At 44.0% G+C, this 25,787-nt stretch overlaps 1 protein-coding gene and 1 long non-coding RNA gene across 3 annotated transcripts in view; one reads left to right on the forward strand and one right to left on the reverse strand.

Moving 5' to 3' along the window:
* Window positions 1-798: 798 nt before the first annotated feature.
* The window catches only part of znrf1 (zinc and ring finger 1), a 41,797-nt gene continuing 16,808 nt past the window's right edge, over window positions 799-25,787 (reverse strand). Inside the window, exons 2-5 of one of the 2 annotated variants that reach the window (XM_088996559.1) lie at window positions 21,994-22,089; window positions 11,696-11,801; window positions 10,378-10,468; window positions 799-3,123 (exon numbers count right to left, since the gene is read on the reverse strand). In XM_088996559.1, the coding sequence (XP_088852685.1) occupies window positions 10,411-10,468; window positions 11,696-11,801; window positions 21,994-22,089 (260 nt within the window). In that variant the 3' untranslated portion in view covers window positions 799-3,123; window positions 10,378-10,410. Of the gene's footprint in view, window positions 3,124-10,073; window positions 10,098-10,377; window positions 10,469-11,695; window positions 11,802-21,993; window positions 22,090-25,787 lie in introns of those variants that run through there. The other variant, XM_088996560.1, reaches the window with a different exon arrangement.
* Window positions 3,206-12,690, forward strand: LOC148898415 (uncharacterized). Its single transcript, XR_016115119.1, has 3 exons — window positions 3,206-3,895; window positions 11,708-11,806; window positions 12,284-12,690. It is a non-coding gene; the product is annotated as an uncharacterized LOC148898415 (long non-coding RNA).

A 25,787-nucleotide genomic window follows, 5' to 3' on the forward strand; every position in this document is an offset into this window, starting at 1 on the left:
TCATTGTTTTTATTCAGGATGTCCCGACTACAAATGCTCCCTTGCTTTATTTATCCCTAGCTGAGAATTTTGCTCCAGTTGGTCGTTTGTCCATACACTCTTTGTCATTTTCCACAATGCAATGTTTGCATCATCTGCTACAAGCCACGTGAATTCTTCTTTCCACAATGCTTTTAATGTGCGTTCAATTTCTAAGCACCTTTCAAAACTCTCAAGTACACTTTACAGTCACGTGATAATGTACGTTTACGTTTTGTAGCGTCATAAATTTTGTTAGCTTCTTTTGAATCTTCTGGGGCTGAGTTTCTGTGCACCTACTCTGGAAAATGATATGCTAATGCACAACCTTATAACGCTCGGGAAAGATGGAAGCACGCTTCTGATTGGCTGCCGTACCAAGTATGCAAATTTCCAAACGAACCGAAATTCTGAAATTCCCAACCCAAAATGAAGATTTCTAAATCGGAATACAGTAAAGTCTCGTTATATCGATATCGGATATATCGATAGTCCCGGTTATATCGATACTATTTCTATGCACGCACGAAGAAAATTACATGCAAACAGGGTCGGATATATCGATAGTCCCGGTTATATCGATATTTTTTCGGACCCCCTTGAATATCGATATAACGAGACTTTACTGTACTTTATTCTGATTTTGAATTTCAGACACTAATATTACAATTGGCTTCAAAGCAAGGTCGTCGATCATGTAGACACGGCCGACTACCCGTGCGGGTAGCGTTCGTTCGTTTTCCACTAAGGGACTGTAAAATAACCAAAGGCCTACTGTTCTATGATTTTGTGACCCTCTTCAGGATAGGCAGTGTTGAAAATGATTGGATGACTTTCATTTTTTTGGTTTGAAAGAGGTTTGAATAAAAAAAAAAAGGATTTCAACGTAGACTTCAAAGCAGAGTTCCTCATCGTGTACCAGTACAAACTTCTGACTTGCCGTCGGACAAGCTTAGAAGTGGTTCCCACTCAGTGAGTGTGAAATTCCCAAACTCTATAGCAGCTGAAACCATTTTAAAAACAAGTGGTGTTGAAAATGGAGGTGTTTTAAATGAGATTTTGGTTTTCCAAGAAAAATGAGATTTTCAAAATGAGGTCTCACTTTGGGTTCAGATTTTTAGGGTATGATTGCCATTGCCAAAACTGTGCACAGGAATCAAGCACGCGCGACTGTGCAGTACCAAACGGCTCCAGCCGACTTCACTTTGACAAAACTATGCTGTTTTTAGAGGCCGTGCAATGGAGCGGGTTACAAGCAAGCTCTAAAAAACGTCACACACACGTGGGTGGTTGGGTGGGTGAAAGTTTGATTGATGATCTTGAAGTTGTTCCCTTACTTGTGGTTCCTTAAGGATGAGGCATACATTCCTAATAGTGTCACCCCCTACACCCGATGAGAATGTAAATACCCTCATATATGTCCAGAGTCATTCATTTATGTCAGCATATGTTGTACAAAAGCGATACCTCCCAGACAAATGCATTATTCCTCAGTGAGAGTTTTGTGTCCCGTGTCTTTCATGCATCATTTGCTGTTCTACATGTTGAACTGTACACTTATGTATACACCTGCACGACCATTCAGAATGTTAAAAACCCTTTTGTCACGCCAACTGTTTTAGAAACCCTCTGTCATTCCTTCAGTAACATATCCATTTTCTGGGCCAATTGCAGATGTAAAGATTTCAGCGTGCACATGATTCAGACATTTAATGAAAAGTTGTTCATGTAAATCAAAGCAGAATGTCATCTAGCACAATTTATTCCACTATTTATTGATAGTATCTTTGTTTATGCATGGATTTCTTTTGGAGTAGTCTTTTTGTAAATCACCTCATGGCATTCTGAAGAGTGAGTAATATCCCACATGATTGTAAGATCAAACAAATATTGTTAAATATGAACAATTAAGCAAACGAGCCCCTTGAAATGCTCTACAATGGGACGAGAGTCTATTTTGGTGTCCAAGTCGCTCACATTTGTAGTTCGCCTTTGAGCGGTCTGACCTACGTGAGCAGGAACAGCAGCATCAAAAAGTGACACACATTGAGACGATTGTCACTCTTGAGACTTTCCCAAAGAAAACAGCATATGAAAAATCAGGTTCATCTAAAATTAAAAAAAAAATAAAAAGTACATGTGTAATGTGTACAATATGCCACATAGCTTCTCAGTAGCTGTAAACATCCGCAAAGTAAAGGGAGGAATGCCAGTCACACACAGGGAGCATCAACATCGAGCTGTAAACATTTGAATACGCAGACCAACACACAGGCACACAGAGTACTGTCCCAGTCAGCCTCCGACCTGGCACTCAGACACACATGCACGAAAGCCTGACGTTACAGAACCCCCAAAATGCTACCCATTCAGAGAGCGGACTCCACCGCTGGTCTTCCTTGTCAAGTGGGAAGTTGGAGCAGAGTATTCTCGATAGCCTTTTCCCTCCGTCCTTCCTATGCTCCAAATCAGATCAATTTCGCTCACTATTTAAGGAGCGTTCAGATTATTCAAAGGATCAACACATCAGTGGGGTGAATGGAATGGCTGCACATTGATGACCAGTATGTTATGACACCACTGGGATGGAGTTAACAATTGAGTGAGTGACTCGCTAAATATTGTATAAGATACTTCGGTCTTGTTCATGCAAACATGTTTTCCTCGTGCTCCTGTTCCTTTTTCCTGATGTGTTGCAATTCCTGTCTCCGTTCCACTTTTGTCAGTCTGCTTCCTCTCCGTTTCCAAGTTAAGGCCATGGGGAGGGCTGGAGATCGGCAGACCTTCGATCTTGACGAGGAGGTGGATCCCAACACGTGAGAGAGGCAAGTGGCCACGCGCCAGTTTGTCGAGGGAGATGAGGCAGATGAAGCCCTTTGAAGGACCGTTACGGTTGGATGGGTCTATTTAGCAGATAAGTGTATAAGGTCTCTGGAAGGTCTCATAATGAGCCACTTTTTCAAGTGACAAATCTTTTGTTTGCTTCATTATGAGTAGTTTTCTTCCAAGGTTGAAAGATTCAGTCGTACGTGTTGGTTTGATTGCTTCTTCTCATTTGGTTGGACCCGCGTGGCCCAGATAACCATGGTGTGACCTTGAGCCCTCCTAAGAATTGAGAGAAATGGGTAAACATGTCACCATACACACCAAAGCAAAGCATTCCACAAGGTAAACTGAGCAACAGAATGAAGAATTAAAAACACTTTTGTAGCCCAGCATTTTCTTTCTTTTGATTTTTATGCTGGCTGTTAGGGATATTACAATTATCCAATTTTAAAGGACAACCGACACCTCCCGACAAGTTGCGTCCATAATTTGTAAAATCACTTCAGATGACTTCTACTGACCGCATTTTACAAAGGTTCCACTGCATATAGCTATATTTTACGTTTTAACATTCGCACTGAATATTCATGAAGTTTTGTTTTCGAGTTGATGCCAATGCCGATGACGAAGTGACATCGCAGAGGGAACTCCCCTGACAGGGAAAGCGATACACCGTGCATTTTGAGTACTTTGTTTTGTCTGAAAACACTGTGTTGATCGCGAAATTACAAGAAAAATTACATAAATAACGCGATGGTGAATCGTTGTGTGGCAACCAATTGCAGTAACACGCATTAAGAAGGTGTAAGTTTACACAAATTCCCAGCGGACGCACCAGACATTTCCATCAGACCAGAGCAGGAGAGCGCCAGCCGGAGGCGAACGAGGAGCTAACCGGAGTTAGTGATTCCCCGCTTGGATAACCGCTGTCATCCTCTCAGCCTGACAATGGGTACAAATTGCTTCCAGTGGTGAAAGAGAGAAATTGTCATAATAGTGGAGCAAGCCGATCGGACAAACATCCAGCTGCTGGAACGAGGAGCGAACCGAAGTTAGCAATGGATAACCACTGTCATACTCTCGTGTTGCTTCTGCTCCTCTCGAGGCTGATTATTCAGATCGTAAATTATTTTGTTGAACGTATATAAGTAAAATGGAGCTCTTCCAAGCCAAAGATGATGACATTCTTCAGAACGGGGACCAAGTTCTTTGGTGTAGACCAGGGGTGCTCACACTTTTTCAACACAGGAGCTACTTTTGAAATGACCAAGTCAAAATGATCTACTCATTATATTTATTCAGAAATATATTGACGATTCTTGCAACTTATGTTGATGTATAACCGCATATGTAGCACAACATAATTCTGTACATTTTTTTGCGCCGATAACTGGCAGACGAGACAAACGCACCTTGAAAATATCATCGTGAATAAATAGTCCCATTCCCATTCCATGTGAAAGTGACATTTTTTTTTCCTCTTCCTTGGTCCAGCTCCCCCATGTATTGCTTTGTGTAAGTGGGTTCGGTAAATGATACAACTTCTGGATAGAGTTGAGGTTCTTTATTAGGACGGCTGTTTTGGTTGGAGGGAGAAGGCAATTGACGTGTAGCTCTTGTAGGCTCTCATCAGACTCACTTGCAGCAGTGCGCATGCTCCTTTTGTCTTTGGCCAGGCATCACTAGTTGAACATGCAAATATGATTTGATCATATTATTACACCTCACTCATTTTTATACCATATCTTACGTTTAAGAGGGTAAAACCGAGCGAAAATTAGGATGTAACTAACGACGAGCTTGTTAACTTTGCGTTATTTGAGCATGCACAGTCTACCTAATAGTGAAATGTCATCTGATTGGTTGTCCGGTGTGTCAATCAAGTGAAGGGATGGTTGATTGGCTAACGTCGAATTTTCCCCCCAAAACAACTCAACTTTATTTGTATAGCGTCAGTTCATGACAAATGTCACGCGATCTACCAATAGTATCTTGAAGATCGATTGGTCGATCGCGATCGACGTATTGAGCACCCCTGGTGTAGACAAAAGGACGCTTCGATGACAGTCAAACCTGGTCCGTATCATTCTGAGAGTCTTTTTTTTATTCAAACACAAATGCTTTTTTGATCCATATTAAATTCTCAATTTTCTTATTATGAACTCCATTGTATAGAAGGCCATTCATCCGTAAGTTCGTAACTTTTCATCCTGAACGTTTAAACAACTTTTTGCATGCACAACCATTAAACAATCTGCATTCATGTTGACATATTCTAGCTTATTTGTTGTTCATGTCCTTATATGTGACATATCACCCAAGTTGATGTTATATTGCTAATTCACAGAGCTTCATATATGCTTCATATGTCATGTCCTTCACCAGTTTCGTCGCTTTGCTTACACGGCTCAAATTGATACGGAAGAACTTTTTTAATCGATCGCGGACACTTATGCTTTCCTATTCAGAACTATTTGAATCATATTCATAACCGGATGAGTAACAAGAAAGGATCTTTTTCCGAATCTGAACTCTGTGAAGCCATTGTTTTGATTCTGGAGCAAGGCAGTTTGTGAAGGAGTATCCTGACGAGACGTCACGAACTGGGGCGGGACTTTCTGAATCTCTCCAGTTTTGAGCTCATTAGTGGCAGTTTTGGGCAACTTTAAGTCATTTTATTGGTGTTTTGCGTTTGATTACAAATATTAGTCTGCGTGATTTGGGTATTTTAGATGCTATAAAACGTTTTTCTGATGTCAGCTGGGAACCAAAAAAATGGTGTTGGTTGTCCTTTAATGGAAGAAGCCCAATCCCAATAAAGTTGGGACAGTGTGTTAAAAGCAAATGAAACAAAATACAAAGATTTGCAATCCTTTGCAATCTATATTCATTTGAATAGACAACAAACACGAGGTATTTCATCTGCACAGTACTATGTGTGTGTGTGTGTGTGTGTGTGTGTGTGTGTGCGTGTGTGTGTGTGTGTGTGTGTGTGTGTGTGTGTATGACTAGTCTTGTGAGGACCACTATCATTTTATACCATACGTAGTGAGGACATTTTTGACAAGTGAGGACCTTTTGGCCGGTCCTCACAAGTTTTTCATTCTAAAGGCTTCTCGAGGGTCTATATATGCATCTGTTAAAAGTTTCAGAGAGGTCCTCACAAATTCACCCAAAATGATTTTTTTTTTGGTGTGTATTTTCATTTCACTCGGAAACACACACTTTTTACTCGCTGTGTGTGTGTTTATGTATGTGTGTGTGTGTGTGTGTGGTTAATGAGAGGAAAAAGTTCATACCACAAAAAGTAAAATGATATTTAACCAAATTCACCACAGGGGTGAGGACTTTGAATGTACCCATTCAGAAACCTCACTGCTGCTGTTATTTCAGTTTCAAGTCCGCTTTTTATTTCTTTGTTTTGAAAGAAGTTGAAGTGGGAAATGGGGTGACATTTAGTGTTCAAATGTAACACTAGTTCTTCGCTAAACACTATTAGCTACGGTGGTCCTCACTCCTTACTTGGAGTTATCCAGACCTCACAAAACAATTGAAACAGCAATGTGTGTCTGTGTGCGTGTGTGTGTGTGTGTGTGTGTGTGTGTGTGTGTGTGACTTGACAGTATAACAGCAAACTATCGTGCAGCGTAATCGTGTTTGTTTGATTGGATAAAGTTAGCGCACAATTGGCTGCGTATCAATGGAATTAATAATTTGCGAATAAAACTTCACTTTGTGTGTCCGCGCTTGTTTGTCACTGTTGATATGATAACACAATGAAAACTAGCTGTCAATGGGGCTAAGTCAAGTTGTGTAGCTTCAGCTCATGTTAGATTCACTGCCACAGCCACATTATTTTCACTCAAGCCACTGGGAGAAGTGGGGTGTCGTCAAATATAAATGGCAATTATCAACCAAGTATTGACGCGTGATTTTCAAAAAATATCAGGAGACCCACATATTGCAGCCATAATAAGATCTCAATCAGAGATTTATGTCACAATTAAGGAAAATGCAGGAAGTTGTGTTAATTTCTCCTGAGTTACTTCAGTGCAGAGTTAATACATTTAGACCCGGAAAAAGTAACCCAGAAATAATATGCCAGGTTTGACAACACTATTAGCAGACTTTAGCTTTAGTCATAAGCTTGATGTGTTTGGCTTATACATTCAGGGCTGAATTCATAAAAAATGAACTTTGAAGCTATAACTACAGTTCATTTGCACTGACAGTCTTAATGTCGTAACGTCCTATTCATGAAGGATATTGCATTAATGATAAACTGTCCCAGCGCAACACATGCACTAAATTTGACAACTGAATGCAGTTTGCACTTATTGCTCCTGATTGCCACATCTGGCAAATTACCCGTGTTTTCTGGTGTATAAGGTGTACCCAAAAGCCTTAATCTTCTTCAAAAGATGAATCTGCGCCTTACACGCAGGTGCGCCTTATATATGAAGTAATAACAGGTCTCGCAACTAATGTCAGCAGTCACCGACTCCATTTCACCCTACCCTGTAGTGTAGAAGTAGTGCGTTACAGCCTCTATCGTAGCGCCATATAATGTGGTGAGCCCTTACTTTGCTGCGCCTTATAGATGAAACAAGTTTGAAAATATACAATTAATTGGGGGTGCGCCTTATAGTCCGGTGCGCTTTATACACCGGGAAATACAATACACAGTAAAACCTCCGCTAACGAACGCTTAAGCTCACAAACTTTTGCCTCAAGTACATTATATTTGCGAGCATATAGTCTCTGCTGACAAACTAGTTTTTGGCGGACGAACCAAACTACGTTGTCGAACAGCGCCATGGTGGCGGCCACGAGAAGCTGACGCACGCTCACGGCATCCCAGTTCGTCACCCTCTTCTTTGAGTGCGGACAGGGTTTATGTTTGATAGACATTTTGAACCATATTGAGTGTACTTTTGCTGTTATGGGACTGAAAAAGACACCACCACAGGCTAGTGATAAGCCCAAGAAGACATTAAAGAAAATTACGATCAAGCAGAAGAAGGAGATCTTTGAAGAACATGAATGAGGTGAGCATTTGTGTGACTTAGCATCCCTGTACCACTACGCTAAGTCTACCATTGCTACCATCCTGAAGAACAAGGAAGCTATTAAGGGTGTGTGTGTGGCTAAGGGTGTTTCTGTGTTGTCTCAGCAACGTTGTCAAAACTATTGCTGTGAACCACATTGTTTCCATGGGATAGAACATGGGCCTCCAAGTGGATGCAGTTGATGTTGAGGAGCTTGTTGCTGACCATAATCAGGTCCTCAACACAGGTGATTTGATTCGCCTTGCAGAGGACAAGCAGAAGGAAGCCATTCGGGAGTTTTCATGTGAAGATGATGAGGAGGAGATGGCCGTAGCATCAAGTGAGGGCATCAAGACCATGTTAGCTAAGTGGAGTGATGTGCGGGCTTTTATCGAACAGTACCAGTCACGTTCCAAACGAGGCAGAAGGTAACTGATTCGTCGGAACGAAGTGGGATGTTTGGATCCCCAAGCAGGCGACAGAGACAGAAGATACTTGCGGGGTGTTTATGAACGTAACAAATGGCGCTGGTCCAAAAACAGGTGGACCAGGGGAACAGTAAGAAATAAACAATACTAAAACACGACAAGTAGGAAGACAAGGGGAAAAGCCGACTCGCCTACTACGTCAAAAAGCAACTCGTACACGGTGGTGCAAAAATAGGTACGATCCCGAAAGCAGACAGACACTTATGGGACGCGGGGAAATAAACCTCGGACCGGATCAACACGCGCACCGAAGCTGAGACAGTCCATGGTACGGGCGGGATTCGAGATGAACATCGATAATGTCGCACTAGCGAGGTGACCACGACCCATATAAATACCCAGTGTCTGTTGATGAGGGAATTGACAACAAGTGGTGGAAGCGGGGAGACGCTATTCTCATTTTAGTGGTTTATTATGGGAAATAAATGTTCGGAAGACAAACTGTTCGCCTTCCACACATTTTCTGGGAACCAATTATGTTTGTGAAGTGAGGTATCACTGGATTTGTACAAAGACCACCATGGCCATGTAACGGCAGTCAGGACACAAAAAAATGAAATTAGCGTAATGCAGCTTGGGGTCCTGAACAACGGGGTGAAAATGAAAACCGTCAGAACATTGTTGGAATGATCAGCAAAATCCAAAACAAGCAACTCAATATATTGGAGTTCATCAACATACGCATTTTACTCAACAGCAACATTGTAATCTGTTTTGTGTCCCTCGGAAGGAAGACGAAGACATTCATTCATTCATTGATCTTCCTGACCGCTTTATCCTTACGAAGGTTGCAGGGGGGAGAGTCTATCCCAGCCATCTTCGGGCACAAGGCGTGCCACACCCTCAATAGGTTGCCAGCCAATCGCAGGACACACAGAGGCAAACAACCATTGGCTCTCACTCACACCTTGAGACAAATTAGAATCTTCAATCAGCCTGCCATGCATGTTTTTGGAATCTGGGAGAAAACCGGAGTACCCGGAGAAAACCCATGCGGACCTGAGGAGATCATGCAAACGCCACATAGGGAGGCCGGAGCATGATTTGAACTCACAATCACTGCACTGTGAAGTCGGCGTGCAACCACTCGACTACCGGGCCACCTTCATTCATTCAATTCATTCAATGTATTCATTCATTCATTCATTCAATGTCCACACCATCCAAAATTTTGGTGATCATGATAATATTTAATTAATGTGGGCATCCTTGGGAATGGGAATGTGAACACTCATCATGATTTCTTGTAGTTGTCTGACATAACTCCCTGGAAGGGAAAAAATTTGCCAGAGATCTGACAAGCGCTTTATCGGCACCCCCTGCGAGATAAAACAAAACCCGAACAAATTCGGGAATGATGCTCCACGTTGTATTTTCAATTTTCAAATAAATTCAGGAATGGCAGTGAATGAGTCAACTATCATTGCGCTTTTCCACACTGAGCATTTTAGACCGAGCCTGTGCAAAGCCATTCTTCAGAATTCCAGACAGAACATACGATGACTTCTCCTTCTACATATTCCCTCGTGAGCCCGCTGTGCATCAGCGGGGCCATTGACAAAATTGTGGCCCCATGCAAGCTTCAATTTTGGTGGGGTTGCAGGGGGCAAAAGGGATAAAGACAAATTTGGGCGACATCTCACCAGCTTTAAGGGCTGGTCCAGGATGAACAGACATCTTTTGTAGCACTAAATTATGTTGTAGAGGGCTGGTGCATCTGTAAATTAGGATGAGATGGTTTGTATATACATTGTTTAGCTGTCGCTGGTCACAGTCCATTCAAGAAGGAAGAGGCTTCCACAGAGAAGCCCAATTCTTACACCTGCATTCTCCATATATTATTTGTTTGACTCTATTAGCGTTGGAGTTTGTTAATCAATTACACTATCTGTCAGCTCCGTTTTTACCGGTCAGCGCCATGCAAAAGCCGCTCAATCTTTTCATGAAATTGTCCATTAATGTAGGGTTTGTATTCACGCGATGCATGTGTGCCTCACCTTGAACAATATTGTCAGTGGGAATGTGGTCAGTCAGTCAGACGGGTGTTCAGGGCAGGACCGATTGATCTCAAACCACGAGTCTATACAGCTGCAAACACACAGACACACACACACAAAGCACATATTCTGTGAAACGATGCCTTGACAGCAGTCCTTTGCGAGGGCTTCGATTCTAGGAGGGGTGCATGTGACCTCAGAGAACATGTTTATTATTTTTTTTTTTATCATCAAATTATGTTATTTATTGTAATGGCGGAGGTGCAAAATATTTTACATTGCAATTGTTTTTTTTTTTTTTTACTAATTTGGCCACGGGTGTGACCTATAAAATGTGAAATTATGAACATATTATTTTTCATTCCGCATTATTTTCACATTAAAACATCGGATGGCAGTCTTGGCCTATGTTCTGAAGTAGACAATGAGTCTGATCTAAGACAAATAGAAGAGGAAGCGCCACATCTTTTAGAGTTGGTGGATTTGTTTAAAAGTGATACAGAAGATATATATTTCATTGGATTTAGTGATTATGAGTGACACTGATGTTTTGGGAAACTTGTTAGCATGTAGGGCATGTTGTTTGCATAAAGCTGTAGTCATCTGGATAATTCTGTTACGTGAACATATCAGGCATTTTCTCAGTTCGTTCTTTGTACGTGCTGTCATGCTATCATATAATGCACGTATTCCACCAGTTCTCTATTTTATATGTATGATGTTGGTGTTGGATTTTAAGAAAAAAAGTTCCCCCAAAAATGTAATAATACTCCAGTGCGATGTATGTTTTTTTCTTCTTCATTATGCATTTTATGGCTGGTACTAGGTAATAATTAATAATACAGTAAAGTCTCGTTATATCGATATTCAAGGGAGTCCGAAAAAATATCGATATAACCGGGACTATCGATATATCCGACCCTGTTTGCATGTAATTTTCTCCGTGCGTGCATAGAAATAGTATCGATATAACCGGGACTATCGATATATCCGATATCGATATAACGAGACTTTACTGTAGTTAACTAACTAACGAGTTAATAATTTGGTAAATACGGTTTCTATTCAGCAAAGGGTTGCAACAACACTCTATTATGTTATATAAACTTACTTGAATTAGTGTTTGAGTCATAAATAAGTATATGTAGAGGCTTCTATACACTGCTACATCACTTCAAATAAGAACATCATGTACAAACAGGAGGACAGTGCAACTGAGAGGCCACGGCTGAGGGGCCAGAGCTAAATTGATGTCAAGTGGGCCAGACAAGACAAATCTAATATTACATGTTAATAACAGTAGTTCTCGTTGCATCACCTTTTGTGGTAGATACAGAGGCACGGCAGTCTGGCTATGGTGTCTCCTTGCTGCAGCTCTTCAAGACAGATCACACACTCGCCAGCATCCTTCGCCAACACATCATCTAAGGTGACAAGAACACACAAACACATTAAACTAGCTGTGAGCACCCAGAAATCAAACATTTTTAACTTGACACATCCTACAGTGAGCTCGGAAAGCACATGCTGTAAAGTCAGTACACATGCACACAACGTTCTGTGTGAGCTGGAAGCTTAAACCATGTTTGTCTGTTACCATGTAAAACAATACAATTACTAAGAAATAATAAGTTTGAATAAAATCAGGTATTCATCACACAATAGCTTAAAGATTGTACAATATGAAATTCTCCTTAATATCAGGTAGTATTGAGTTTGGGGGCGGGATGGACAACAGCTTGAAAAGCGCATACCTTGATATGAATCCTGGCTTTTGCGGTTGCAGGCATTGTGTACAATTATAGCATAAATCAATCTTTGTTCTTCTTCTCTATCAAACAGCTTCCTATGTATGTGGCATAAAAACAACAATAATGTTCAATTTTGATTTGTTTGTTTTTTGTAGCGCAAAGAGGGCAAGAATTGGCCAATGATGCTTGGACGAGCGCAGTCATAAAACCTTTCCACAGGAAGACAGAGTACACCTTTTATTTATCTTTAAAGGACAACCAACTGTCATGATCTGGTTGGCGACCAACGGGGGGCGCTGTCAGCCCCGCCTGCACCTGCACAGGTGCTGGTCGTCCCGATCAGATTGGCGACCAACGGGTAGCGACGTCAGCCCTGCCTGCAGCCTTGCAGGTACTGGTCGTTTTAATCATTGACACTTAAAAGGACACCCGGCACGACCATCCGGGTTCGGTTCATTGTTTGCCGCATGTTTGTTGCATGCTTTGTACGCATTGTGTATGCAGTGCATATGTTTGTTTAACCTTGGCGGACATTTACACTTGATTTTCTTTTGATACTTTGTATTTTTTCTGTTCAGATGATTTTGATGTTTTACATTTTGTTCCTGCTGACCTTTATTTTAATACAATTTGTCAAACAACCTCCTGCTCCCTCCTGCCTGCTTTTTGGGATCCGCACCCACCATCACCACCTCGCAAACCCTGACACCAACACCTCCGGACAAGTTGTGTCCATAATTTGTAAAATCACTTCAAATGACGTCTGCTGAGCGTATTTCACAAACATTCCACCGCATATAGCTATATTTTATGTTTTAAGACTCACGCTGAATATTCAGGAAGTCTTGTTTTCAAGTTGATGATGATCCCCTACGTGACGTCACATTTGGAACGGCCCTGACCGAGAAAGCGACATACAATGCATTTTGCGGTACTTTGTTTGGTCTGAAAACTTTGTGTTGATGGCAAAATTAGAAGGAAAAACACTTAAATAATGCCAGGGTGAATAATTGTGTGTTGCACCAAGACTACTATTTGATATTCGCTGACACAAATTCCCAGCAGACAAATCAGCCCATTTCCAACGGAGCTTGGGCGCCATCTTGTGCATTTTCTGGGACGCTACATTGCTGTCATTGACGGCTCGAATTGATTGACGGCTCCTTTAATCGATTGCAAACATTTATGCTTTCCTCTTCCGAACTATTTGAATCATATTCATAACTGGATGAGTAACAAGAAAGGATCTTCTCCGAATCTGAACTCCGTGAGCCCATTGTTTTGTTTCTTGAGCAAGGCAAGACGACTTGGCGTGACATCACAAACTGACTTTGAGCTGATTCTTGGCAGATTTTGGACACTTTAAGTCATTTTTATTGGTGTTTTGCATTTGACTAAAAATATCAGCCTGCATGTTTTGGGTATTTTAAATGCTATAAAACGTTTTTCTGATGTCAGTTAGGAAACAAAAAATGGTGTTGGTTGTCCTTTAACACTAATGTACACACTGTATACATATGTCTGTATGTACATGTATTTATTTGAAACAATTTGTATGTGTGCACCATTTTTTTTAAACTACCGAATCAGGACTCAATTTTGGGAAAGTTCTTCAGACCAAAATACTCAGATCGGGACAACCCTATTATTATCAGCTAATCCGAAATGTGCAACATGCACACGTATAAATAAGCAGTGATATCTTAGAACAAGAGTAACCTCAGGGCTGCTGTAATTCACAATTAAATAAATTGCACTGGGTATAAATTAAATCTGGAGCCCGTTTGTTTGGCTATCGAATCAACGATGCCGATGTGCTCTGACATTTTATTTGTTCTTCAGACCTGAGAGTCGCTTTTGGTTTCTCACATGTATTGATTGAGAGACAGTGTGTCACCCTGCAGCTCTCATTCTCGTATATCCGACAAAAGGTCACTCATTTACAGGACGGAATTCCCCACAGAGACGTAAAGTAAAGACAGGTAAACCCATTTTCATAATCCCACAATAGGCCACAATTATTTGGATAAAAATTTCTAGTTTTATGTTGAGCTGCAAATATTTGTCAACAACAATACAATGCAATACAACGCAACGCAACGCAACGCAATGTAATGCAATGCAATGCAATGCAATGCAATGCAATGCAATGAAATGAAATGAAATGAAATGAAATGCATTGCAATGCAATGATATGAAATGAAATGAAATGAAATGAAATGAAATGCATTGCAATGCAATGCAATGCAATGCAATACAATACAATACAATACAATAGATGAGAAGGTTTCTTCAGCCGTCATCTGTACAATTTTGAAGGTTTCGGACGTTTCGCCTCCTACCCAAGAGGCTTCGTCAGCGAACTAAAGTCTGACTGGTCGTATCGGCCCTATTTATATATCCCTAATGTCCAGGCATGGCGGCGCCGGACACAGCTATGATAGGTCACTACTCTCAGGTAGTGACCAGGTAGCTGACGAAGCCTCTTGGATAGGAGGCGAAACGTCCGAAACATTCAAAATTGTACAGATGACGGCTGAAGAAACCTTCTCATCTATGGACCACTCCTGTACGACTGAGAACTTACACAGACGTAATACAATACAATACAATACAATACAATACAATACAATACAATACAATACAATACAATACAATAGATGTTGATTTACAAGTATATAGCCTGTGTTTGAAATAGCGTCTGTCCGGTGGACCGGGGCGTACAACTTTTGCGTCAGGCGTACAACTTCCAAAACGTCTCAGCCCGGATGGCCGACAACTTCAACAAAATAAAAAGCGATTTTTTTCAAATTAAATGTTTGTTTCATTCAATCAAGCAAGCAAAAGCTTCACGCAAACCGGCACACAACAAGGCACATGGACAACTCTTTCTTAGCGGCTTTCAAAACTCTCATTGCATTCACTCCTTTCCGGTAAGCTTGTCCTCATCTGACTGCAGCCTCACACCAAGGTCTTTCTTTCATCTCCTTGGCTGATTTCTACATTTTGCTAGAATGAGAATCCCGCACACTCATTGCCCACTCATGCTGGATGAGTGGTTATATTTAGTGGAGGCCTTAAAATGTCATCATGCAAGGTCAAAGCCAAAAAAAGATCTGGCGGACACTTCAAATTCAGATGTGGCCACCATCCTCCGATTTCCCTTTCTGACTGTATACTGTATATGGTATTGTTCATTTTTTGTTTGTGACTGCAAAGTGTCCTTGGGAGTTTTGAAATTAATTTAAAACTAAATTGAAGGATATAAGCAAAAATAAAAAGTCATAGAAAATTAGAAATAATTTAATGAATAGAAAGTCACATCATGTATTGCATACGTATTATAAATAGATCTTCACTCAAAACATGCTTTGCTCCAGGCCCATACATCCATCCATTTTTAACCTGCCTTTCCTCACAATACAATACAATACAATACAATACAATACAATACAATACAATACATATCGATTGATGTAGCACTTTAACAACAGCTGAAGCTTCGATGAAAGGGTTTCTTCAGCCGTCATCTGTACTTCTTTGAAGGTGTCGGACGTTTCGCTTCTTATCCAAGATGCTTCTTCAGCGAACTAAAGTCTTACTGGTAGTAGAGGCTATATATATATATATATATTGTGATGTCACGAGAGGCTGTGTCCTGGAGGGCGAATACATCCCCCTAAGATGGCTCCACCCAGAGAGAGTCTTGGCCCCATCTGGTGGAAGGCAGCAATTAAAACCACACACCTGCAGCTGATCAGGGCTTGATTGGCAAGCAAGGCTCTTAAGGCAGAGTGTGGAGCTTGGGGAAAGACAAGCTTGATTGCTGTGCTCTGTGAAGAAGTTGATTGCTGCGTGGAACTCATTGCCAGTTGGGACCACACGACTGGACACTGGATTTGAACCTAGCTAAGGTGGCTAGGCTACATGAGGAGGACGTCAAGAGGGGTGAGGCCTAGAGACTCTTAGAAAAGAACTCCGTCTTCAGTTTTACCTCAGAAGAGACTTTATTTGGATTTAAGTATCAGAAGAGACTTTATTTGGATTTAAGTATCAGAAGAGACTTTATTTTGATAAGTATTGGAAGAGACACTATTCAAAACTTTGTTGCTTGTGAATTCCCCCTGGAACCCTTGATTAAAACCTTTTGTTTGTATCCAAACCTGTCGTCCAGTGCACTTCTTGTCCTGTCCCGATGAGAGCTAGCCTCTCATGATATCACATATGGTGGAGGATGCGGGCACTGGACAAGCGTTAGTAAGTGCATGGACATTGATGGTTTGTGTTATGTTTTTTTAAATTGAAAATATCCTCAATTACAAAAATGGAAGACATTTTGAAAACCCTGCTTGCAAGTCAGAAAGCCCAATATCGGGCCAATTTGGCTCTCCTGGAGGAGCAAAAGAGAGCCAATGAACTGAAGGCAGAGGAATTGCTCTTGCAGAAACAAATGGCCGCCAAGAATATTCCCCGGGTGAAGGCGGGTGATTTTTTTAGCCAAGATGGGAGTGACGGATGATATTGAGGCGTACCTGCATACGTTTGAAGCAACCGCCACTCGAGAAAAGTGGCCCAAGCAGCAGTGGGTGGGACTGCTTGCACCCTTCCTGACAGGGTAATCGCTGAATGCTGTCCTGGACTTGACCGCAGACAGAGCAGAAAACTACGACTATTTAAAAGCTGAAATTCTCAGCAGACATGGGCTCACCAAGTTTGGGATGGCACAGCGCTTCCACACCTGGACTTTCCAGCCACCACCACAACCTCCACGGGCACAGATGGCTGGAACCGGAAAGGAGCACGGCAGCTGAGGTGGTCGAGGCCATTGTCGTGGATCGCTACTTACGAGCCCTGCCCTATGAGGCAAAAAGAATAATCAGTCAGCAGTCGCTGACCACTGCGTGTCAAACAGTGGCAGCGGTGGAGAAGCCACAGCGGAGATGCTGCGAACGACCAAGAGGGAAACCGGCAACACATCCCCATCCCGGACTGAAATGGCCCGCCCAAAGTTGCCCAAGCCCACCAACACAGCCAAGATTGCTCCAGGTGGTGTCAGGGGTCCACCCAGGCAGTGGCTGACGCCCAGTGGCACCGAAAGCAGACGATGCTACAGATGCGGAGGGACGGGACACATCTCATGGCAGTGTGGAAAACCAACGGAAGAGTCCATGCCGTCCGTTGACTCTTCCAGTGCCCACCCTGCTCATTATGCCTCCCTCCTGGGGGGGAGTGACAGCTCACTAACAAGGCCCCCCACCTGTCCGGTGACAGTGAATCAACAGGATGTTGAAGCCCTGCTGGACTCCGGAAGCCTGGTCACCTTGGTGCGCCAAACGCTGGTCGATCCAACCAGGTTGTCTCCAGAGAAAACCCTTCCAGTCTCCTGCGTCCACGGAGACACCAGAGAGTACCACACTACTGAACTCACCATGACCACAACCAAGGGAATCATCCGCACGGTAGCCGGTGTGGGTGACTCTCTCCCTGTCCCCCTCCTGATTGGAAGCGACTGCCCGGCCTTTCACCCACTGTGGAGAGAAACACAGGAAAGACTGGCCCGACTACCTCGGAAGGGGAGAGGTAAGACGCGTGTAGTGAATACCCAAGCCTACCCCTCTGATTCACTCTCCCAGCCTGTGCTCTCCTAGGGACAGCAGATGCACCACCGGTGACGGAGTCTGGCCCAGAGACCGCCGAGGAAACTCCAGCCCCAGAAAATCTCGCGGCTTCCAGTAGTGATGAGAACCCAGGGACTCAGAAGCTGCCTCCTCTAACAGGCCGGTATGGTACAGCCCAGTTACAGGATCCTACCCTTGCCAACGCCATGAAGAATGTGCAGGTTTTAGAGGGTGTAGTACTGGGGGAAAGGACAAGCCCCACATACCCCCATTTTGCGGTTGATCGGGGGCTATTATACCAGGTGACGAAGCAAAATGATGAAGTACGTGAACAACTTCTTGTACCACAACCACACCGAGCTACAGTACTGGACTTGGCACACACACACCTGCTAGGGGGACACCTAGGGGTCGAAAAAACAAAAGAGAGAATCTTGCAACGGTTCTTCTTGCCAGGGGTGCACAAGGATGTGGAGAACTATTGTCGTTCTTGCCCCGAGTGCCAACAGGTGGCGCCCAAGCCCACATACAGAAACCCGCTCATTCCCTTACCCATCATTGAGACCCCTTTTCAGAGGCTTGGGCTGGACATAGTCGGACCTCTACCAAAAAGTGCTAGGGGACACCAGTATATTTTGGTTATGATGGATTATGCCACTCGGTTCCCAGAAGCTGTTCCCCTCAGAAAGGCTACCACAAAGCAGATTGCAAAGGAACTGTTTTCTCTCGCCAGCCGGGTCGGGATCCCAAAGGAGTTACTGACCGACCAGGGAAGCCCCTTTATGTCCAAGGTCATGAAGGACCTGTGTGCCCTGCTCAAGGTCAAGCAACTGAGAACCTCCATCTACCACCCACAGACAGATGGATTGGTAGAGCGATTCAACAAAACACTCAAGGCCGTGATGAGGAAAGTTATTAAAGCAGATGGCCGAAACTGGGATCAACTGCTTCCGTACTTGCTGTTTGCCGTGAGGGAGGTACCACAGTCTTCTACCGGTTTCTCGCCCTTTGAGTTGTTGTACTCTTACAGACCCCGGGGACTGCTGGATATCGCCAAAGAGGCTTGGGAAGAGCAGCCGTGCCGACAACGTACCCTCATCGAGCATGTGGGGGACATGCGGGAAAGGATGAAGGCCATTTATCCGTGCGAGAACACATGGAAGCGGCCCAACGACAGCAGCAAGCCTCCTACAATAGACCTGCCCAGCCTCAAGAGTTCAAGCGAGGGGACAGAGTGCTGGTCTTGGTGCCAACCGTGGAGTGCAAGTTCCTGGCATCCTGGCAGGCGCCCTTTGAGGTCATCGAACGCGTGGGGGAGGTAAACTACAAGGTGAGGCAACCTGGTAAGAGGAAACCTAGGCAGATTTATCACGTCAACCTCCTAAAGAAGTGGCATGCCAGAGAGGCGCTGTTTAGTTGCCTACCCCCCAGCGAGGCAAAGGAACCGGCCAGAGAAGACGTCCAGATGGGTCCAAATTTGTCCCCACACAAACGCCAGATGACCCTCGAGAGACACTGTGTTCCAGTCCGATCCTAGTGGCACCAGACTTCAGCAAGGACTTCATGGTGCAAGCGGATGCATCAGAAGTTGGTCTGGGGGCTGTACTCTCGCAAGTACATGGAGGAGAGGAACATCCCATCCTGTACCTTAGCAGGAAGCTGTTGCCCAGGGAAAAGAACTATTCCACAGTAGAGAAGGAGTGCCTTGCCATCACATGGGCGATGGAGTCATTGCGCTTCTATCTCCTGGGAAGACATTTCACAGTGGTCTCTGATCACGCTCCTCTCCAATGGATGGCCAGGAACAAGGAGACCAACAGCAGAGTAACCAGGTGGTTCTTGAGTCTGCAGGCCTTTAACTTCTCTGTTGTCCACAGGGCTGGCAAGCGCCAAGGCAATGCGGATGCCCTCTCCCGAAGGGAGGCCTTCCTGGCCTGTTTCGCATCCTTCACCCCGCCGAGGACGTCGGTCTCAAGGGGGGGGGGGGGATGTGTGATGTCACGAGAGGCTGTGTCCTGGAGGGCAAATACATCCCCTAAGATGGCTCCACCCAGAGAGAGTCTTGGCCCCACCTGGTGGAAGGCAGCAATTAAAACCACACACCTGCAGCTGATCAGGGCGGGATTGGCAGGCGAGGCTCTTAAGGCAGAGAGCCTCTGAGTGTGGAGCTTGGGGAAAGACAAGCTCGATTGCTGTGCTCTTTGAAGAAGTTGATTGCTGCGTGGAACTCATTGCCAGTCGGGACCACACGACAGGACACTGGATTTGGACCTTGCTGAGGTGGCTAGGCTACATGAGGAGGACGTCAAGAGGGGTGAGACCTAGAGACTCTTGGAAAAGAACTCCGTCTTCAGTTTTACCTCAGAAGAGACTTTATTTTGATTCAAGTATTGGAAGAGACACTATTCAAACCTTTGTTGCTTGTGAGTTCCCCCTGAAACCCTTGATTAAAACCTTTGTTTGTATCCAAACATGGCGGTGCTGGACCCTGCTCTATGATAGGTCCCTGCTCTCAGGTTGGGGAGACCTGCAGCTCCACTGATAGCTTCTATTGTCCTGGCTGACGACTGATTGACCAATTGACCCTAGTATCACCTCATCAGCATGACTAATCCTATGTTGCCTAAACAGGCTATTGTACGAACGATCCAAATTGAACCTCACCCCACCATTACGGTTAAGGGAAGGATTTTGTTGTTTTATGAAAATAGCTTCTATTACTCCTGTTTCAAACCATCTATTTTCTTTCGCTAAGATTTTAACCATTGTCGTCAAATGAGTGGTTGCTAGCTTTCAGGTGCAGATGTACTGTAGATTGAGGCCCACTAGTATTATCCCTGCGATGTTGATAAAGTCTTTTTTTTTTTTGAGAATGTGTTTAGTCTCCCCGATGTATTGCTCTTTACAATTTTCATTTTTACAATGTATTGAATAAACTACATGAGTTGTTTTTCATTTGGCAGCCTATCTTTTGGATGCACTAATTTTTGCCTTAAAGTGTTTATGGGTTTGAAATAAGTAGGAATTTTGTGTTGCCAAAGGACTCTTTGTAGTTTTTCAGAAACTCCTGCAACATAAGGTACTGCTACTCCTCTCTTTTTAGTATCTTCAGAATTGTTGGTTTCATTCCCTATTCTTACAGCTAAAGCTGTAACAAAGTGCTTAACATGGACAACTATCATATACAGGAAATAAAGCAGTCACAAAGATAGGAAAATGCACCAGGGAGTAAAACTTAGATCAAGTCTGAATCATGGTGAATCAAATGCCAAAGTGTACAAGTAAGTTTTAAGGCAGGTTTTAAAGATACACAGCGAGGGCAGAATGTTCAGTGGCAGGTCATTCCAGAGAGTGGGACCAGCAACGGAAAAGAATCTATCCCCCACAAGGGTCGTGAAGTCTGCTGGACCCTATACCAGCTGTCTTCGGGCATAAGCCGGGGGACACCCTGAACCGGTTGCCAGGCAATCACATAGCACACAGAAAAGAATAATCACACGCACTCACACAATCGGGTGCATTTTGAGTATTTCAGTCTGCCCCCTGATTACTATTTAATAAGTATGATCGCTAATTGATTCTCGATTGCCATGTTGCACATGTGTTTACGCTTCCCCTTTTAGACTCCAGGCTCAACAAGTAGCCACCCCCACATCCGGTCTTTGCTCCTTGTCATCATGCTATTAAGGCTGTATTTTGGGATTGACCCCACATTGAATGTGTGAGTAGTGACTGATTTGTATTCCTCAACAGCGACTGATTTCAGCTAGTGTGTTAAAAGTGTACATAAAGTGAATATGAATTGCATTGTCATCCTTCATCTTTAGTGCAGTATGAGTGTTACATTTTACACTTTTTTTGTATGGCACAGAAAATGATTTTCAATTCTTAATAATAATAATAATAATAATAATAATAATAATAATAATAATAATAATAATAATACATTTTATTCATAAGCACCTTTCAAAGCTCTCAAGGACACTTTACAATCACAAAACAAGCACATCAATGAAACGATAGATAAAATTATAAATAGAAACAGGAGATAAAACTGTACAGAGAATGCAATTTTACATAGGTGGGTTTTAAAAGAAATGAACAAACGAATAAAAATATGCATGCTCTATTTAAGCTTCATTATATCCAACATTTATTTTATCCATCTACAAGTGTAATTGAGTAATTTTTCCAATTAAAACAAACAAAAAAGAATAATAACAATTAAGTGCTGAGGTGAGACTCACCATTATATGAAAGTCGGGGCTTGCTCAGACACATGATGAAGTGTACTTCCATTTCAGTGGACGTCACTGATTTAGAGCACACAGGACACTTGAATCCTAAAAGAATATCACAGAATAAGTCAAAGAAAATATTTCTGTCAAGCAATATACTGGTGGATAAAAAAATAAGAAGGAAGAAGGAAGCAATGTACAAGTTTTTCTCTATGTGGAAACATTTTGGATTTCACAATTGAAGTGATCAACAGGACAAGGTGGTTGGCGTGTGTTATGGCCCATGATATTCTGTTGCTGTTAAATTGTTTTTATGTTATGGGGATGTGTGTGTGTGTGTGTGTGTGTGTGTGTGTGTGTGTGTGTGTGTGTGTGTGTGTGTGTGTGTGTGTGTGTGTGTGTGTGTGTGTGTGTGTGTGTGTGTGTGTGTGTGTGTGTGTGCACGCGCGCGGAGAGCGGGGTACGGCCGGGGAGAGGGTAACCGGTAGTACAACGGCGACCCAGACCCAAGTTCGCCCGCCCCCGTGGCGTCCAAATCAGATTGCTTGCAAGTCATTTAGCACTGAGTCTCTATTCAACATTTTGAATGGATTTCGACTTACGGCCATTTCGACCTACGCCGTTTAGTCGGAACGGAACCCGGTCGTAATTCGGATGTTACCTGTATAATAACCAGTGCAATTATATAATGTCTACTACTGTGACAACACGGTGTATCCCTCGTTGTAATGTCTTCTACTTGCTGATACAGTGGGACCTTGGCTTACGAACTTAATTGGTTCCCAGACAGAGTGTGTAAGGCAAAAAGTGTGTATCCCGAAAATTAATTTCACATAGGAAACCATTAAAATGAGAATAATGCGTTCCCCGGCCCCCATGAAATATAATTTTCTACTTTCTAATTTTCTAAGCTTTAAAACAACACAAAATATACCTTATTTTATGTATAATAAATGTGCTATAGTATTATGATTGAAGAAATAAACTGTACTGTACTTCTTATCCTTTCGGCTTTTCCCTACAAGGGGTCGCCACAGCAAATCAGTGCCCTCCATCTTTAGAGGTTTGATCCGCATGTTTGTTTTGGCCAAGCTTTTACGTCGGATGCCCTTCCTGACACAACCCTCTGTATTTATCCGGGCTTTGGACCGGCTCAAGGAGACTTATGTCTCTTTGTGGCTACAGAACAAGCAACTCGCTCAGTAAAAGGCTCCCAAACACAAAATGGTCATTGGCACAGCAACATTCAAAAAAGAAAAAACTATAATTTAGTCAAATAGCAATTCATTTCTCTTAATTTTCTTCCCATTCTCAAAATATTCAGATTTTTGACATTATTTTACAGTTTCTATTGTGGCTTTATTTGGAATTAAGACAAGATGCACAACATCCACATGTGGAATCAGTTGCCTGCCCTCCAATAACCTAAAGGGGTTGTGGAGGGGGTTCCGTAAGGGTCAGCTCAGGGGTGACCCTGATTTATGGCAATATATTACATCCAGGGTACGGCCCTGTACTATACAATAAAGTCATTTTATTTACCTTTGTGATGGTCGTGAATGGCTTGATGGAATGGAGTGTCCGGTTTCCTCAGTATGAAACACTTGAGGAGGAACATAGGCTTCTTTCACCATCTTGAGGAATGATCCCTTGTAGGGGCTTTCTCTGTGATAATTGTATCGAGTTCTTCATCAATTGTGATCTGTTTAGCTGGTTTGATAGCTTTTTGCATCAAGTGTACAGATGACTTGTGCGGGTTATTTGTGGAGCCTGAACGAAAGTGTGAGAGTGTGAGAATAGTGAGAAAATGGATAGAAAACAGTTAAAATATCCCATATATATTTTAACTGTTTTCTATCCATTTTCTCACTATTCTCACACTCTAATAGATAGAAAACAGTTAAAATATCCCACATATGTTAACTGTTTTCTATCCATTTTCTCACTATTCTCACACTCACACTTTTGTTTTTTGTTTCAACTCTGTCATCTCCCGTTCGTGTGTGTGTTTTCTCACTCTCTCTATCTGCATGTCTCTTTAATGTTTAAGCCCCCCCCCCCTCCCCACTGCTGGGTTCTTGACCAATTACATGGCTTTTACCGAAGACGCCATTTTGTTTTTTGGAGAACTGCCTCACTCTCTCTCTGTTTGTAACAAAACTCTTTTCACCGTGTTCGAGCACTCTAAATGGGCCCTGTCCTAAATGCTGTCGGATGGCGTGCCGAAACGCGCGACAGATACGCGCGGGCTATATCTACCAAGGTCGTGGAGGACAGGGGGACTGCTTTCGTCCACCTAGTGGTCCGATCGACCATAGTGAGGAGATGTGTGCAACCCTGCGAAGGAGGGAGGGGCCCGACCAGATCCACATGGACGTGGTCAAATCTCCTGGCCGGAATCGGATCCCGCTGGTACAACGGACCCGTCTCATTTCCACCCTGTGCCTGGCAATGCTACGTCCACGTTAGCCCACACCTCGTCCAGTTTGAATTGCGTCACTCGACGAGCCGTAACGTCCACGTAAACGTCTGGCCGAGACCTCCTTCCAGGTGGCCGTCCAGGGTGACACTGGGTGACTGGCAGTGCGCGCCCACGTCCAGCCACGCTGTCGTCGTGCATGACGAATTGAGTCTCATCCACGACGAGCCGTGCAACGTCCGCGTCAACGTCAGTCCGAGACCCCGCTCACCGCTGGATCCCGGAGCGGCTCTGGACTGGTCTCGTTACCCCGGTGCCGGGCAGTTCACGCCCACGTCGGCGTCCGGCCGAGACCTGGTCCCATATGGCCGTACGGGGTGCCATTCTGGTGACACTGGGTGACTGGCAGTGCGCGCCCACATCCAGCCACGCTGTCGTCGTGCATGACGAATTGAGTCTCATCCACGACGAGCCGTGCAACGTCCGCGTCAACGTCAGTCCGAGACCCCACTCACCGCTGGATCCCGGAGCGGCTCTGGACTGGTCTCGTTCCCCCGGTGCCGGGCAGTTCACGCCCACGTCGGCGTCCGGCCGAGACCTGGTCCCATACGGCCATACGGGGTGCCATTCTGCGCCTGGCAGTTCGATGTCCACGTTGAGCCATGCGCCGTCACGTGAACGTGCGAGAGGGATCGCACTAACGCCCACGACGATCCGTGCCGCATCTTCGTCCACCCCAGGCCGAGTCCTGTTCCCATCAGGCCGCCGCCCGTCGTATGCTGGAGAGGCAGCGGTTGCCCTCTCCACCGATCGTTCCCTGGCGAGTTGACCTTTTGGGAGACTGTTGGGACTTCTGGAAGCAGCCCCTTGAAGGGGGGGTACTGTCATAATCTGGTTGGCGACCAACGGGGGGCGCTGTCGGCCCCGCCTGCACCTGCACAGGTGTTGGTCGTCAGCCCTGCCTGCAGCCTCGCAGGTGCCGGTCGTTTAATCACTGACACTTAAAAGGACACCCAGCACGACCATCCGGTGTCAGTTCATTGTTTGCTGCAGTTTGTTTGCTGCTTGTTTGCTGCATGCATCGTGTATGTGTTTGTTTAACCTTGGCGGACTATTACTTTTGGTCTTCTTTTGCTCTTTTGTATTTTTTCCGTTCAGATGATTTTGATGTTTTACATTTTGCTCCTGCTGACTTTATTTTAATACAATTTGTCAAACAACCTCCTACTCACTCCTGCCTGCTTTTTGGGATCTGCACTGTCATGATCTGGTTGGCGACCAACGGGGGGCGCTGTCGGCCCCGCCTGCACCTGCACAGTTGCTGGTCGTCCCGATCAGATTGGCGACCAATGGGTAGGGACGTCAGCCCTGCCTGCAGCCTCGC

Source organism: Hippocampus bargibanti, linkage group LG05, assembly GCF_051943395.1.
Source record: "Hippocampus bargibanti isolate YZ-2025 linkage group LG05, ASM5194339v1, whole genome shotgun sequence".
Classification (NCBI taxonomy): Eukaryota; Metazoa; Chordata; class Actinopteri; order Syngnathiformes; family Syngnathidae; genus Hippocampus; species Hippocampus bargibanti.